The sequence below is a fragment of the Eleutherodactylus coqui genome, chromosome 1 (genome assembly GCF_035609145.1).
Source record: "Eleutherodactylus coqui strain aEleCoq1 chromosome 1, aEleCoq1.hap1, whole genome shotgun sequence".
Classification (NCBI taxonomy): domain Eukaryota; kingdom Metazoa; phylum Chordata; class Amphibia; order Anura; family Eleutherodactylidae; genus Eleutherodactylus; species Eleutherodactylus coqui.
The window spans coordinates 233,461,150-233,478,962 of record NC_089837.1 but is presented as its reverse complement, the minus strand read 5'-3'; the positions used below and the strand labels follow the sequence as shown (position 1 = coordinate 233,478,962).

Below are 17,813 nucleotides of genomic sequence, written 5' to 3'. Positions count from 1 at the left end.
CATACGTGCTATGACTCTAGGCAGAAGAACCCTTGTAGCACTGGCGTAACTATAGGGGTTGCAGGGGATGCAGTTGCACCCGGGTCCAAGAGCCTTAGCAGGCCCATAAGGCCTTTCTTCTCCATGTAGGGAGCCTAGTAGTATGACTCAAGCATTATAGTTGGGGGCCCTGTTACAGGTTTTGCATTGGGGCCCGGGAACTTCAAGTTACACCTCTGCCTTGCTTAAAGTTACACCTCTGTATTTTTCATACATAGTATCCTAGTGATAAATATAATTACTGTAATTAAAAGTAATTAAATACTTGAAAACTTGATGCTTCTACACTTACATTTCCCCCTTTTCAAAAAGAAAAATAAATTGACACAATCAGTAAATTATATTTTTCAGTTAATCCCAAAAATCAATTTCTGTTTTAATGTATAGGGTACTAGCTAAGTGAGGTTTACACTTATAGATATATTTTCCTTAGCAATTAATACATTTGGCTTAATGCATGACGTTGCTCATCCTGCAGGTTGTATGTGCTTAGAGTGTGGCTGTGGCATCTTTAAAGCAGTGATACATTATTTACATGGAGAGACTCCAGCATAGCTGTCATTGTAACTGCATTATTCCAAGAAGTACTGTATAGCAAAGAATAAAGAGTAAACTTGACTTTAAGAGAAATCATCTCCAGCTCATATAATATGACAAGTAATGCAATTTTTAAAGTATCCTGGAACTTATACTGTGTTTTGCAGAAAGATTGGTTTGGCTTTCAGAAAAAAATATTATTGCTATTGTTATTATTATTCTGCTGTGTTAAATGTTTAACTTGGTTAATACCAGTGCTAAGTGCTAAAACGGAGAACGGTCAAGACAGAGGACCAAAGCAATGCAAAAATTAAACCTGTGTGTCCAAATCTAAAAACTTCCTGACAATGTGACATGTATTTAGTACATTTGCTTTCTGCAGCCACATGAATATGTATTTGTTTTAGATGTAAAGTTTCTAGACTTCTGTGTGGTGTATGTGGCCAGACCCAGTGGTAGAAATGAGGGCAGCTTCAATAAGTACCCCATCCATTCTCCGCAGGCGTCTTACCTCCTGCGTGAGTTCAGTGTATTTAGTGATTTTCCCAGTGTATGTATTGTGAATGTTGTATTTAGAATGGATATGTCCATGATGGATGTGGTTTTGTTAGGTTTGTCAATGAGTGTGATGTCTGGTCTGTTGTGGCGGATTGTTTTGCCTGTGATTATGGGTATCGTAGCATAATGTTGCGTGTTGTTTTCTAGGTCTGCCTGTGAAGGGTATGTGTAATATGGGATATGAGTGTCTGATAGTTGGTGCTTGTCTATGACCTCTTGGTGGATTATATTTGGCTATGTCCGTGTAAATATTCTATGTGTGCCAAGAGCTGCACCCAAAGGGATGTGTTCTATTGTTTCTGCCACCATGTGGCTTTTTCTATACATGTCTTTAGTAAGTGGGGTGTCTTTTAGGATGCGTTTTCTGAAGTTTTTTTGCGTTTATGACTTGTATGGCAATGAAGAACCCCTCTATTCCTCCAAAGAGATTACCCCAAGCCAGCCAGAAGTTTGATGCAGTTTGTCAACTTTATTATTATTATTCAGTGCTTTACAATTGCTTCAATACAGCATTCACACAATTTAACGTTCTGTATGTATTTTGAAATACATGTGGGTGGAGAATAGCTTTAAAGGGAAATTCTAGCGATTAATATTTAAGCTATCCAGTCGAAAACATATTGTGTTGTTGTAATTGATTATATTTCTGTATCCTTCACAGCTGGTAAGCAGCCAATGACTCCTGCAGTTTACCCAGCACAAGCAGCAGTAACACCACTACCCTCTAAAAAAGGTATTGTACTCTGTTGTATTCTATGGTAATATTTGAGCATTTAATTTTACTTCAAAAGACTATATTTATTTCTTAAAATAACCCTCCATTTCACAGGAAAACGTTCACAATACACGCAGTTAACATATCTGTTGCTTTCCCTTACAATGTTGTTAATATTTTGATGTTTTAACAATTGAAGAAAAGGCAAAAAGAAGAGAAGAAGCAAAAACTATCAAATAAGATTGATGCTTCATTGCACAGTTAAATAGGAATGATAGAAAATAACACAATGGTGCTTATTTTCTATTCAAAGCTCTCTTACGTGCTTGTACCACATTTATCATGTCTTTTTAGACACTTTTGGACAGATTTTCTAACTTGTACAAAAGTGTGGCCTAAATTGCATAAAAATAGCACCAAATCGCTGTGAATTGCGTCAAAATTTTGGTGCAATTTTTTGTGTAAACTAAGCCAACTATTAGGTGGTCTAAATTTATCAGATTTATCATTCAGTGACTGTCTAGGCTAAGTTTGCGCTCTCCAATTTTTAGACCGTATTAGTAAATAAGCCCTGGGCAGGTGATGGTAGGCCTGCTTACTTTTGGAAGTTCTAAAGTAGGCTCCTCTGTATCAAAGCTTTCAGCGGTGGTGCTAAATCATGTGATTCTGACAGAAGGTACTTGCCAAAACTTTCAAAGTACTGCAGAAAGATCTGTATTCCAGACACGGCGGGCAATACCAAAAGGGATTTGGGGCACTGGTGTTTGATGTATACGTATTTTACTAGATAAAACAAATGAATTCCTGTGATGGCTGCCTTAAATGTATGCCATCCATTGTCCATAGGATCCCATGTAAAAAAAAAAGTGTATATTTTTATTTTTTACTGGATGGTGCAAGAATGTATTGATTTTTTCTCCCGGCAAGTTAGAGTCCTTAATGAAATTCAAGCAAAGCTAATGGTGGAGACTAGAGATGAGCGAGTATACTCACTAAGGCACATTACTCGAGCGAGTAGTGCCTTAGCCGAGTATCTCCCCGCTCGTCTCTAAAGATTCGAGGGCCGGCGGGGGGCGGGGAGCAGCAGAAGAGAGCGGGGAGGAACGGAGGGGAGATCTCTCTCTCCCTCTCTCCCCCCCGCTCCCCGCCGCAACTCACCAGTCACCTGCGCCGGCCCCTGAATCTTTACAGACGTGTGGGGAGATACTCGGCTAAGGCACTACTCGCTCAAGTAATGTGCCTTAGCGAGTATACTCGCTGATCTCTAGTGGAGACATTTGTAAAGCTGAGCTCCTATGATGTGTTGCTATTGGCACCATACCCCCGACAGTTTTTGAAACATATATAGCTGGATACCAATAATCTAAAAGGATTTAACTACTTATAAAATCAGCAATTGCAAGAAGCAACCAACTGATCATGGCCTCTAAGTGGAGATGTACTTTGTATTCGACTTGAGGCATCAGTTATCATGGATTATATTTGCATTCAGTTTTATTTTGGAAGTGAAATAATAATCACATATTCCTTTACATAACTTTTTTTAGCTATAAGTCCTTTTTCCTAATCAGTCTAATGAAGAGTGAATTTAATAACTGTGAGGCATTCATTAGATCCATTAAGTTCTCTCTTGTGTTGATTGAATTAATTTGAATGTAATGAACTTGAAATATGCCAAAAAGATTCTGACAAAAATCAAGAGGGCTACAATACACAAGCTCAGCAGACTGTTGTTACTTGTCAATTAACTCTTCATGTACCACTACTGGTCCAATATCAGAAATAAGCATGTGAGCACACTTAAAAGATTTCAAATCCACTATTCAGAAAGATCTGCAAAACGTATATCATGATATGCAGTCAGAGCTCATAACCTGGGAGAACGCACATCTTATATAGAAAATAAAAAGGGAGAACTAATAACTGCCCATAACGAGCTTATGCATGTGTCTGACAATTTAGAGGAGGAGGTAGAGATGCTTTAGCCTAAAATAGCAGAAATGGAAGATAGGTCACACAGAAATAATGTGCACTTTCGGGGAATGTCCAAGTCTGTGAAATCAGAAAATCTGAAAGAGTTCCTAGGATGTTTACGCACCTTAGTCCTGATTTATCACAAGCTGATCTTATTATCGATCGTGTGAATCATCTGCCTAACACTAAATCTCTCCCACCTTGAACCCCAAGGGATGTTATAGCTAGAGTGCATTTTTTCCATGTTAAGGAAAAATTAATGGATGCTTTCAGGAATCCTTCTGATTTACCAAATTGTTTTCAAAATATTTCCTTATACGCTGACCTGTCGGTAGCAACCGTCTCATGTAGAAGAGCTTCTTCTTCAAGCACTAAACTTCTAAGAGAGCGCCACAAAGCCCGGAGATCCAAAACATAGGATCCCCCCCCCCGCCATAGCCACCAAGGGACCCCCCCCCCCCGAGGAGGCTGCAAAACAGCCTTGGTGGAAAAAAAGAAGGGGAAACCCCAGAGCCGAGTGCTGGCTGATGTGAAGGTCACACACTGAAGCAAAAGTAGTGAGGCATCTGAGGCACAGAATCATAGAGAAAAGCATTACAAAGCACACAGAAAATATATAACAGAACTGAGGCACTTGCGGACTCCCCGCAGGGAACTCAACTCCCACAGTGAAAAACCAAACAACCGCAATATGGGCCCCACTAGGCAAAGCTCATCCATAGATAAACTTAAAGTGTTCGCAAGAGGAGAAACCCGGAAAGAGTACAGCCCTGAACCCACTATGCCCGCTGTGGCGAGATCGTCAGCGACAAAAAACAGCAGCCCAGATCCAACCGAGGGCACTGTCCAAACTCTACAACAACTATCTGAACAGTTTCTATCCGCAATACAAACATCCACGACTACCCTTACCAGCAAAATCGATGAAGTAAAAATGGATGTAAGCCTACTGAGGCAAGATCTTCAAAACCTAAGAGAACATGTTGTAAACACAGAAAACAGAATCTCCACTCTAGATGATACTGTCACTCCAATGACAGATGCAATACGAGAGCTCACACAGAAAGCTGAGTATTGGAGACAAAAAGCGGATGATCTTGAAAACCGTTCACAAAGGAATAATTTGCGCATAGTGGGACTACCAGAGCGAGCTGAAGGGCAAAGGCCTGAAGAATTTATAGAACGCTGGCTCCGTGAACTCTTTCCTAATGCTGGACTATCACAAGTCTTTGTAATTGAACAAGCCCACCGAGTGCCCATGAAGCCGCCAATACCAGGAGCCCCACCCAGACCCCTGCTAGCCAAATTGCTCAACTCCCGCGATAGGGATATAATCCTACAAGCTGCCAGAAAGGGAGGACCCTTGCGATATGACAACGCTACCGTATCCATCTTCCCGGATTTCTCAGCAGACCTCCAAAAACAGCGAGCAACATTCTTCGGAATCAAGAAGCAACTAAGAGACCTGCAGCTCCCGTACTCCATGGTGTATCCGGCCCGACTACGAGTGATAGACGGAGATCACACCCGTTTCTTCTCTTCACCAACTGAAGCGGAAATTGGCTGGCCACCAGACGACGACCAGAAGGGCCGTAATGTATACATAACCACTTCTCTCTCTCCCTCTAGGTACCGAGATTCTTGTGTAAGCGTGAACATCCCCCTTAAAGCTACCAACAGCACACTAGAGACTATGCTCTAAACATGCCACAAGCATACCTGAGCCTAAGGCACAGAACTGAGACTTTTACTAACTGTGGCAGACACGCAGTTTACTTTCTCTGGGAGAAGGCGACAAGCCCTCCTCTCTTATCGTACCAATAGACCTTCCCCCTCCCCCCTCCCCTACCAAATCCCCCACCCCCCCAAGGGGGCCCACCCAACAAATACTTGCCAGGCTAATGCTGGTCTATACAATTGATCCAATAATACAACAATACCTCAAGTATAGCCCAGAGTTAAGCTATGTTATGTAGGTTCCCCCTAATATATGTTTGCCACGAATGCGATCTCGACAGAGAGGATACTTAAAAATCTGTCTAACTATAAGTTGTTTAAGATTTAAGTTGGTAGTAGACTACCGTAATGTTTACGAGTTGTACACATCAAGTGCTCCATGATGACTTTAAAAATGTATTGAAGTACTGTTGCATGACATATTGTAAAAATGTAATCGAGTGTCAGGGAGGGACTTCTGACAGGCAAAATAACATAAGAAAATATATCTGGACCCGATTAGCCTCTCTTAGCCTATGGCAGAGATAATCTTTGCATCCTGGAACGTCAGGGGCATGGGATCAGCCAGAAAGCGAACAGCAATAAACTCTTTAATACGCTCCTGGCGACCACATGTACTATGCCTGCAGGAGACCCACCTCACGCCTGAAACCACAAAAGTTTTGCTGAAACCATGGGTTCAATGGTCCGCTCATACATGTCACAAATCTTATTCCAGAGGGGTGTCCCTGCTAATAGGAAGAACACTCAGATGGGAAGTGGAACAGCTTAAAAGAGACCCAGAAGGCAGATACATTTTCGTGAGCTCTAAAATTAATAATGACCCATACGTCCTTCTGTGCTGCTACAATCCGCCGCCGGCGACAACAGCCATCCTGGCAGACGGCATCCAATTCGCATCATTCTCACCAGACGCAACATTCGTCTGCATTGGAGACACGAACATGGTGATGGATCCCGTCATGGATAGATTTGGAGGTGGTGCTCGGAGGGAGGGAGACACGAGTAAGACCCGCCTGGCCTCTATTATCTCGGTGACGGGATGGCTGGATCTATGGCGAATATTTCACCCGCAACAAAAGGAATACACCTGCCATGCAGCCGACAATCACGCACTTAGTCGAATAGACTACATATTTGGGTCCCCTTCACTATTCCCTAAAATCGACTCCATAGAGTTCCCCCCTCGAGGGGTCTCGGATCACTCGCTAATACATATGGCCCTCAAAAACCAAGGCCCAACCACAATTAAGAGACCAAGGGTACACCCATTCTGGCTCTCGCTATTTGGCCCCATTGACCGCATACCAGATCAGATCCAAATATACTACGAGGCACATGAGACACACACAGATGCAATGCTAGTATGGGAGGCATTTAAACCCTATCTCAGAGGTTGTTTTAGATCCTCAATCTCCTTTGTTAAAAGAGCCACGGCACGAGAAGGTGAACTTTTAGCAGAACAATGCCAACAATTAGAAAGAGAATTTGTAGCCGACCCTACAGACACAAAAAGAGACAAATGGCTCCAGATAGGCAGAGACTACTTACTATATTTAAGAGAGAAAGCCCAGAGGAACCTTTTCTTTACCCAGCAATCCTTTTTTGAACTGGGAAGCCAGTCCAGTAAATTACTTGCTTATATGGCGCGACAGGAGACCGCCCCCCCCCCCATCCATACTGAGAATTAAATCAATTGAGGGAATAATGCTTACGGACCCGAAAGAAATCCTAGATAGATTCCAACAATTCTACGACGACTTATATCAATCGCAAGCCAACTACTCACTTGCAGAACTGGAGACCTACCTAACCGACATAATATTCCCAGAAATGCAAGATGATTATAAATTAGATTCTTCCATTACAAAGGAAGAGATTGAAGAAGCAATAAATGAAATGGTAAAAAATAAAACTCCGGGCCCGGACGGGCTGCCGGTGGAAATCTACCAACACTACAAAAAAGAAATAATACCACATTTGTTCTCCCTATATAAACACATATTTGATAAATGTCATCTCCCAGAATCGATGCTAGAGGCCAACATAGTTCTTATCCTAAAACCGGACAAAAACCCAGAGGAATGCGGCTCGTACAGGCCTATTTCCTTATTAAATACTGACTACAAAATCCTTACTAAAATACTGGCTTCCCGTCTAAACCAAATCATAGAGGAAATCATACACCCCGACCAATCAGGCTTTATTCCTGGAAAATCAACATCGGACAACATCAGAAGAACACAGGTAATCACACAGGTGGGGTGGAGGTGGAGGTCAGACTGGGCCCTGGCCTCATTAGATGCAGCTAAGGCATTCGACTCAGTCGAGTGGCTATATCTGATAGAAGTTCTACGGAAATTTGGGTTCGGAAACACATTTATAAAATGGATCTCTATTCTATATAAAGCACCAACCGCTAGGGTAACGGTAAATGGTCTGGCCTCCGCCTCCTTTCCACTTCACAGGGGGACCCGACAGGGATGCCCACTTTCCCCCCCTTCTATTTGCAATTGCAATTGAACCCCTAGCCCGGAGAATCCGACAGCACACCTCATATAAAGGCGTCCTGATAGGGCCCAGAGAGGACAGAATAGGCCTGTACGCAGACGACATAATATTATATATGTCAGACCCTAGAAATACCCTACCGCTAGCCATTTCTGTAATAAATAAATTTGGAAATTTCTCAGGCCTATGTATCAACTGGCAGAAATCTGCTTTTATGCCCCTAAGACCAGAGGGATGGCAGATGGGGGACGTATTCTGTAAGCTGCAAATCACCCCTGGATTCAGATATCTTGGAATACACATCACCAGGGACCATACCCAGAGCCTCGAGTTAAACATTACTCCCCTACTGACAACCCTACAGCAAAAATTAAAAGGCTGGAGCTCCCTGCCATTATCTGTGGCGGGCAGGATAAACCTCATAAAAATGATAATACTCCCCAAATATTTATACTGCCTAGAACACGCAGAAATAACTATACCACAGAAATTCTTCAAAAAAACGAACTCCTTAATAACATCATTCATATGGGGAGACTCTAGAGCCAAGCTCCGCTTAGACACCCTACAGCGCCCTAAGGAGATGGCGGGAATGGCGCTACCAGATTTTAAACTCTATTACTTGGCGGGACAGGTTAGGTATCTCCGCCAATGGTTATCGGGCGCGCCTCTCCCTAACTCCGAGCACCACCTGATGTTCTTCCTCATGGAGACATCACTTTGGATCCTCCTGGAAAACCCAGGACTGATGACTAAACAAATGCTACCCATCCATAGACCCGCAGTAAATGTGTGGCAGACATGCAAATCACTAACTGGACAGGATGACACCCCTCTGGAGACTCCCCTGTGGGACAACAGAGCATTACCACATTTGATGAACCTACCGGACAAGCAATTCTGGATAAACTTAGGAATCACCACACTAGAGCACATATACGTCGACCAAACACTGGTCTCCTTTGAACAACTACAGCGACTATACCAAATCCCAAGAGCGGGCTTCTTTAGATATTTACAACTCCGACACGCGTTGACTGCACAATTCCTAGGGCCTAGACAAACATTCTCCCAATATCCACTAATAGGCATACTGCAAACTCAAGGACCTAAAGGCCTGATATCGGTGCTGTACACCCATCTACTGCAAGCTAAAATCCCTGATACGCCAATGACAGTAGTGCAGAGATGGAGAGAACTCATCCCCACCCTCAGTAATGAGGACTGGGAAACCGCGATGTCCACATACACCCCGGTATCACCGGCTGCAAACAACAAACTAACACAACTATACATCCTACACCAGTGCTACTTAACACCAACCAGACTCCATAAAATGAATAGGACAACCACCAACCATTGTCACCGGTGCGGAGCACCTAATGCAAACTTTAATCACCTAATATGGAATTGTGCAGACATTCAAGCATACTGGGGAGAGGTCATAGAGTTCTTAACACAAATACTAGGGATACCATTACCGCACGACCCCTCAGTGTGCCTGTTAGGTATTCTAGACGAAGAACAATGGCAGTACCATGACAGGATATTTCTTACCAAAGTATTATTTTATGCCCACAAAGCAATAGCCCTACGTTGGATGGACAGACGCCCCCCGACACTTTCAAAATGGCAGAATATTATTAATGCCATTCTGCCATATGAAAAAATTGTCTACAAAAATAGAAAATGCCCTGAAAAATTTAACAAGGTGTGGGAAAGATGGTGCGGGTCGACGAGTACAGTGTTCACACAGGATCAGTTCCAAAACCTGCTAAGGGCATTTACACCTAGAAACGCCCAGTAAAACTAACAAAGAACCATACCCTCTACTGGCACTACGAGAAACTATATTGTCATAAAATATTCAACAACTGTATGTGTTAATGTAACATACTAAAGTATTGTTAACATGATTGTAATGAGCCTATGATGTAATCAAAGTTCTTTATTCATTTATTGTACAAAATACAGAGTTTTCAATAAAACGAGTTAAAAAAAAAAAAAAACTTCTAAGAGAGCATGGCATACAGTACAAGTGGGGCTCTCCAGTGAAACTCATAATTATGAAAACCGATCCAAGACAATTGTCGCAACCCCAGAAAAAGCTTTGAGGCGATTCTAAGAATAGAACCTTTTGCGTACTGATCTTGAATCTGCTCCTTCTTCCAACAGAAGACTTTCCCCTTTGAGAGTAGAAGAATAGCATACAGTTCCTAACTATTGTAGTTTTTGAACATTTGCATATAGGTTAACTGTTATATCTATGTGAGTTACACTTACTTTTGAGCTTAAATGTGTAAATTAGGATTCTGTTTTACTCTCATTTTGCCTCCTTGTGCATAGCAGACATGATTCAAAGGCTTCTACACTTTAGGACGATACGGCACATTAACCCCTTGAGTGGCGGGTTTCCTACCACCCTGTCGTGCCCACCAGGGCAGGTTTGTTAAAATGGTCTAATCATTGAATTTCAACTAATTTTGCAGTTGCGTCTCAAGAGCCATAACTTTTTCATTTTTCCATTGACATGGCCATATAAGGGCTTGTTTTTTGCGGAACAAGTTGTGATTTTTTAAACAGGGGGGAGGAGAAAAAGAAATGGGGAAAAAAGAAAAAAAGGGGCCATGTCATTAAGGGGTTAAATAATGCATTAACTTCCTTCTCTGGGTCATTACGACGCACACGGATACCACATGTGTGATTGTATTTTTGATTTTTTACAGAGTAAAGGGAGACAAGTGTTTTTATAATTTTTTTACTTTTTTTTTTTTTTTGTCCCTTTAGGGGACTTCCACAGGGACCCATCAGGACCCCTGATCACATTCCGTGGGTCCGATGGTGACAGCCCTTTACATGCTGCAGTGACAGCCCTTTACATGCTGCAGTCACATAGACTGCAGCATGTAAAGGGTTAACCCAGCAGAGATCGGAGGTTTTCTCTGATCTCTGCTGTAAGAGCTGGTACCTAGCTGTCCTCTGACAGCTAACAACTAGCTCTCCCTGCCACAGAGACCATCGGCTTGCTTCTGACAAGCCGATGGTCTCTATGGCAACCTGTAAACAAACCAGTGCAGGAGATTGCCGGCATATCGGCAATATCTTCTGCTGGTTTTTCAAAGCCCTTGCTTTGTTCTCTGTGGGACTGTGCAGGCAGAGCACACTGTCACAGCTTGTGGCATTGTGCTCTGCAGCTCCCATAGTGATACATAGCCTGGAAATCTTCCGGGCTATGTCGCTATGAGCAGTGGAGCTCGTCCCGGAAAATTTCCGGGCGTGCCACTCAAGGGGTTAATACTGACTGTTTATCTGTTTTTCTGCATTGGGACCCTGTTGAGGTCCACAGATATGTGGTCAATATATATTCTCTACCCATGTACTAATCTTTAAATTTGAGAACGGAGGCGGTTCTTATACCTCTGCAGTTTTAGGTTTGTGCTTTTGTTGTTTTTTCCCATCGCGTCAATCTAGTCTTACAAATAACATTAATCATGACCTGACTTTAAAGAACCCATAGTATGAGCGGCACTTCTTAAATCCCAATAAGTGTAATAAAAGCAAAGGCTTACATGGCACTTTTATCACAAAATATACCTTCTAAGTTACCGTTTCAATTAAAATAGGAGATAGAACTCCAAATATGTGAATCACTTAGAAGTTTCAAGGACACTCTTGCATAGGTGGTGTTTCATCTAATTTATCTTGGAGATGTAATAAACTAGTAAGCTCCATGTGATAATCTCCAACCATTTTGGTTATTAGTCCTTACTGCAGCTGTCACAGCCACTGCAGATGATAGCGATCTGCTCTCATTGCTTTTAATAGGGCTGCACTATATGTGCAAATTTTACAACCGTGTGACCGCACAAGTGTGAATAAAAAAAGCATCTAAAGCTTCAGTCATGCGTTTCTTATACAAGTGGTCTGCGGGTTTTTTTTCACGCACCTATATATGCGTGAAAAAAACACTCGTCTGACTGAGCCCTTAAAGATATTTTTGTTTATTACATAGCTTATATCTACACTAAGCATTTGTGCAGTTTGTATAATCCTTGACATACTCAGAGAAGTTTCTGAACATTTACTGTGCATATTTTTTTTATTTTTGTATTATGTTCCCAATGAAAAAACCACTAAAAATGTGCCTCCAAAGGAGTCCATAGCATTTCAATGAGTCTTCCCTTTTCTAATACTGGCAGTCTATTCTCTGGGAAGTCCTTCAAATAAATAATGGAATATTGTTGCTAGCTCCTATGAAGCCATAAAAGCTTGTGTGTTCGAAATCATCTTTTGGGTGTTCAGTGAACTTAACCCCTTCTCGCTGCGGCCCCTTTTTGTTTTTTAAATCTTTGCTTATCAATTCCCACTCTCAAAAAAATCATAACTTTTTTGTACTTCTCCGATGACATAGCTACATTAGGGTTTGTTTTTTGTGGGCCGAGTTGTATTTTTCAGCAGTACCATTTAATTGACTTTTCAGATAAGCTGTCATATATGTGTATATGAGGAACATCGCTATTTCCAGTTATTGTATGACTTTTATTTGACAATGATCGCTAGTTTTCCTCCCTGCGGGCTTGTGGGTGTGTTGTCCGACTGTGCAGGAGAGTTAATGACAAAGCACATGTTGCAGCAAATTCTAACAATTTTTATTTGGCTGCTGATTACGGGCTGCAGAATGTTGCAAAACAGTTCTGAATACTCAGGTCTCTCAGTCTAGAACATCTGGCAATACAGTCTTGGAAATCCTTGTAACACTCTATTCGGCTTACTAGTCCTTTCAGAATCACCTTCAGTCCTTCACCGATGCAGTAAACACAGTCTTTTGTTAAAGCAATTCTAACTCTATCACTTGCTAAACACTTCCAGCTTAACTGCCTGTGTGGGATGCAGCACTGTCGCTTCTACTCTGTCATTTAGTATTTCCAGACACTTATATATTCAATTTCTTTACAGTTTCACGTTACTCATTCTCTTTAATTACTTATCTGGCCCAGCTCACTTCTACAGATTCACAGTTTGTCTCCAACTGGTTTTCTGTCACAGCCTCACACTTTCCTCTGGTTAGGAGGCTCTAGGAATTTCTCCAGCCACTATCTCAAGCTGCATCCTTACTCTTCATACTCAGCAGGTATCACAGGACCTCTTACATGACCAGGTCATACCCAATTCTCTGCTGGGAACTCATGCACAAACTTGCGTTCTTCATCAACTTGTGAAAGCACTCTCTCTTGTGCGCAACACCTTACTTCTCATACCTACACACTCAACCTCTCCGCGGGGCTATTTTCTGATTCATCAGAGGCACTCCCTGCCCCATCACAGCAGATGGTGTTAGGCACTATAAGCATGGCTGATGTTTCTGGGTTTGTGAGCTAATCACTCAACACTCAGGCCACACAGTGGCTATCACACCTCCCAGTAGACTTCAGTTGTCATCATATGTTCCAACTGAGCATCAGCTACAATGTCAGTTAACTGAATCACACCTCTTTAACTCAATGACCGCAACTCTCTAATTTGTAATATAAGTAATTATAATGTCCGATACTACTTTACAGTTGTATAATAAACATTAACATGTGTATTATGCAAACTATTGTGCACATACTATTAACATCATAGCATTTCTATAACAAACCTTGGCCATTACACACTGGACATTAGCCCTTCTACTAATTTCCATAAGGCACTAGTTATACTTGCTATACCCATTTGCACTTTGCCTCTATGCAATACTTGGCTATCACTGTAGTAGTACTTCTAAATAAACCTACATAATACTCATTATCACTTTGGCATTTCTCCTATCTAGCAAAGTGGGATTGTTCTCAGTAAGAGAAAACAGGTAATATTGTAGATATGATACCTTTTAATGGCTATCAAAAATACACAATGTTACAGCAAGCTTTCGGATGGTTCTGTTATCCACCCTTCATCAGGCTAAAACGAAACTGGTTTGGATGGCACACAATTATAACACACAAATGCAGAGGGGAGGGGGGACACTCCTCTTGATCTAAATAAATGTTCACAAACAGAAATTTGAGACTTAAACTAACACCAATCTAAGCAAAGACATAGATACCTACCTAATCAGTCCACTGAGCTGAGGAATATGACAGTTTTCCTGTCTAACACTCACTTTCACTGTTATAGCTCTTGCAGACTAAAATATCTCTATAGCATTTTTCTCAGCAAACATAACATTGGCTTTAAAAGCATCTTATTAGTCATGCATTATCAGATATGTTACTTTCTCGATTAAACATTTGTATTTATTTCACTTTACTAGCTGAAATAGTACAACAGTATCTAAATTATTCTGTTAACTAACTTGGCATGTTACGTCATCTTTAAAATCACATTCAAACTTCTCCACAGCCCCCTTACAGGCTCTATCTCTCTGAGATGTTAAGAGGAGCCTGCTGCTACACTGTGTTATTCTTATAGAAAATAATGGAATATACAAAGCCAATAGAAAATAGTGTGAAATATCAGCGGTGTGAGACTCGCAGGTCTCTTATAGATTTCAAAACAGTATATTTCAAAAATATCCTACATGTATAATTAATGTACAAATCCTACTCAATTCAACACATTGTAAATTTGTCATAACAAAACAATATAAAAAAGTTAATAATGAGTGAAAAAAAAGCTGTGTCATAGGTTTGTTAGGTTGCTTCGCAAGAGATAGAATGTTTTAAACCATGCAAGATCTCTTAATTTATCATGAAATTAATCCTGGAATCTATTAAGCGACCTAAAAATGTCCAATGTCTCTAAAAAGCAATGAGCAAAAAGTTTGGAAGAAGAGCTTTGACTTGATCTGGGGTGGTATTTATTTTTCCTTTGAGAATGTCATGTATTGTTAGGGAACTTAGTTTACCTCAAACGCTGGATGCTTCTAAATGTTTATTAGTATGAATATGGAAGGGATTAAGGAGGCAGGGAGCCTAAGTGCCCTGGAAGAGTTGAAGCCGAAGTCTGTATAACCATAATTGTGCCTTTTGTAATGGGCCCAGTTGATTTTAAGGGGGGATTTGCCCAAAGGGGGTAGTAATAACTAGGGTCTAGAAGAGCCTTCTTAAGAGTTATGGAAGAAAAGTTTATTGATGAGTCAACTAAGGAAATCCATTTAGCTATGTGAATTGCTTTGTGGTAGTATTGAACATTTTTTAAGTCAAAGCCGCCATGTGAATTTTCCGAATCAAGTAACAATATGCTAAACGTGGTTTACGATTGCTCCAAACAAAACTGGAGAAGAGTTGATGTAGTTTGTTAGAAAATTCTTTAGAGACAACTATTTGGACAGTCTGTAGGGTATACAATGTAGTATGCAAAATATAGGTGGATAGTAGATTTTTACGCCCATCCAGGAAAGGAGTCTTAAATTTTCCCAATGAGCAAAGCACAGTTAAGTCTATAAAGTAAGGATGAGTCAAATGGCAGAATAATTCCTAAATATTTTATTTCTGAGGCGGGTCATGCGAATGGGCAGTGCTGTTTTATAGAGTTAATCTCTTAAGAAAATCATTTTCTGCATTTCCTCCCCTCTTTTAAACAATCCTAACTCTTTTATTTATTCATTGCTGTCTGAGGGCTTGTTTTTTGCGGGACGAGTTATATCGTTTAAATGTACTATTTAATGTACCATATAATGTACTGAGAAACTCAAAAAAATTCTAAATGGAGTGAAATGGGAAAAAACAAAATTCTGCCATCTTTCAGTGTGTCTTGTTTCTATGATGTACACACTGCAACTAAAATGCCATGATAACTTTATGATATGGGTCAATACTATTACTATGATACCAAACTTACTTATATAGGTTTTTTTTGTTGTTTTTATTTTATGTTGCCATCTTCTGACTGCAATAACTTTTTTATTTTTCCGTCGACATAGTTGTGCGAAAGCTGATTTTGTGCGGGACGTCCTGTATTTTCTGTTCGTACCATTTTTGAATACATACAACTTTTTGATCGCTTTTTATTACATTTTTTCTTGGAGACTAAGTAAGTAAAAAAAAGCACAATTCTGGCGTTCTTTATTTTCTGACAACGTTCAAAGTACGAGTTAAATAATGCATTACTTTGATAGATCAGACTTTTACAGGCATAGCGATACCAAATATGTATTTTCTGTTTTATTATGAAGATTCTTTTGTTATAATAATATGGCAAAGGGGAGTTTTTTTTTAAATTTTATTACTTTTAAATTTTTTTAATCATTAGTAAAACTTTTTTTAAACTTATTTTTACATTTTTTTTTGTATCCAGAGGGGAGAAGCACTTGAAATGCTTTGATCGCTCCTGCAGTATGATGTAATGCCATAGTATCGCATTATACGATGATCTGACAGGCATTCTATTAAGCAAACCCACACGCATGATTTGATAGGCACTCTGCAACGGCATGACAACTGCAGGGCAACCTACATTCTCTTCGGGGTTAACAGCTCCGATAAGCAGAGAAACTGATGGCACCTGCATGGTTTGGAGTGAGATCGCCCCCCAATTCCCCTTCATACATACTCCGAAGCTGCAAGACGTAACTGTACATCCTGTAGTGTTAACACTTTGTTTGGGAACGATACATTTAGGGCTTCAGGTTAAGTATAGTTTATTTTAAACATGTGAAAATCACAAAGACTAAAGGGAATGCCCTTTCTGGATTTGTCTTAAGAATTAAAAAGTTGTCAGCAAAGATTGTCATGGCATGAATGACATCTCTTACTCTTAGACCCTGTATAGATGAGCATTGCCTAACCTTTTGCAGGTTGGTCTCCATTACTAACACTAGTAAAGTTGGGGACAATGAGCAGTCCTGTCTGGTTCCTGTTTTTTAATCAAATATAGCTTTGAAAGGGTGCCATTTATCTGAATTTTGGCAGATGATTGGGAATAAAAAGTAAAGACTGCTAAAATGAATTGTGGCGGGAATCCAAATTTTAACAGAACTCCCGCAATGTATTCTCCATTTACCCTATCAAAAGCTTTCTCAGCATCTGTGCCAAGAGGGAAAAGTTGGACGTCATTGGATCTGGCATAATGTATAGCATGAATAATATGGGAGGTCTTGAATTTCCCCTCTCTGTTTGGGACAAACCCAACCTGTTCTGAGTCTAATAGCTTGGAGAAAAAATTAGTAATTCTTTGAGCAATCAATATTGCACACCAAATAAGGTTCAAATTCAATAAAGAAATGGGCAGTAATTACCGCACAGTTCAGAACTTGTACCCTCTTTAGGCAATATAGTAGTGAAGGCTTCTAAAGCTCGCTTGGGAAATTGCACGCCTGTTAATAGGAAGTCACAGAGTGTAACAAATGACGGGAGCAGAACATTAGAGAATTTTTTATAGAAGCAAATGAGGAGTCAATCTGAACTTCAGCATTTCCCACTGGGGTTAGATGACAGGACTTTGGTCACGTTGGTGACTGTAAACGGTTGGAACAATTGGAGTTTGTTGTCTTCTGTTAATTAAGGTAGTATTAAGGAAATATACAAAGGACTCAACAGGAGAGCATGTTGCATGGTTCGAACCTCTTGGATCACTTTTGGCAGGGTTATATAGAGTATCATAATAAGCTTGGAATTTAACACTGGAGGACTTTATTTTATATAAAAGCCTTATCTTTCTGCTTTTTAACAAGCTTTGACATGATTTTAGAGCCTCTGTCTCTGTGTGCATAAATTTTATATTTTGAAAGAAAAAAGCTTTTTCCGCTATTGCATTTAAA

At 40.5% G+C, this 17,813-nt stretch overlaps 1 protein-coding gene across 26 annotated transcripts in view; it reads left to right on the top strand.

Moving 5' to 3' along the window:
- Window positions 1-17,813, top strand: part of TRDN (triadin) — a 630,780-nt gene that overhangs the window by 217,745 nt on the left and 395,222 nt on the right. For all 26 annotated transcript variants that reach the window (XR_010793132.1, XM_066606567.1, XM_066606610.1 and 23 more), the window contains one exon: window positions 1,796-1,867. Coding sequence is in view for 25 of the 26 variants with exons in the window: in XM_066606567.1 (XP_066462664.1) it covers window positions 1,796-1,867 (72 nt within the window). In the remaining variant the exon portion in view is untranslated. The remainder of the gene's footprint in view (window positions 1-1,795; window positions 1,868-17,813) is intronic.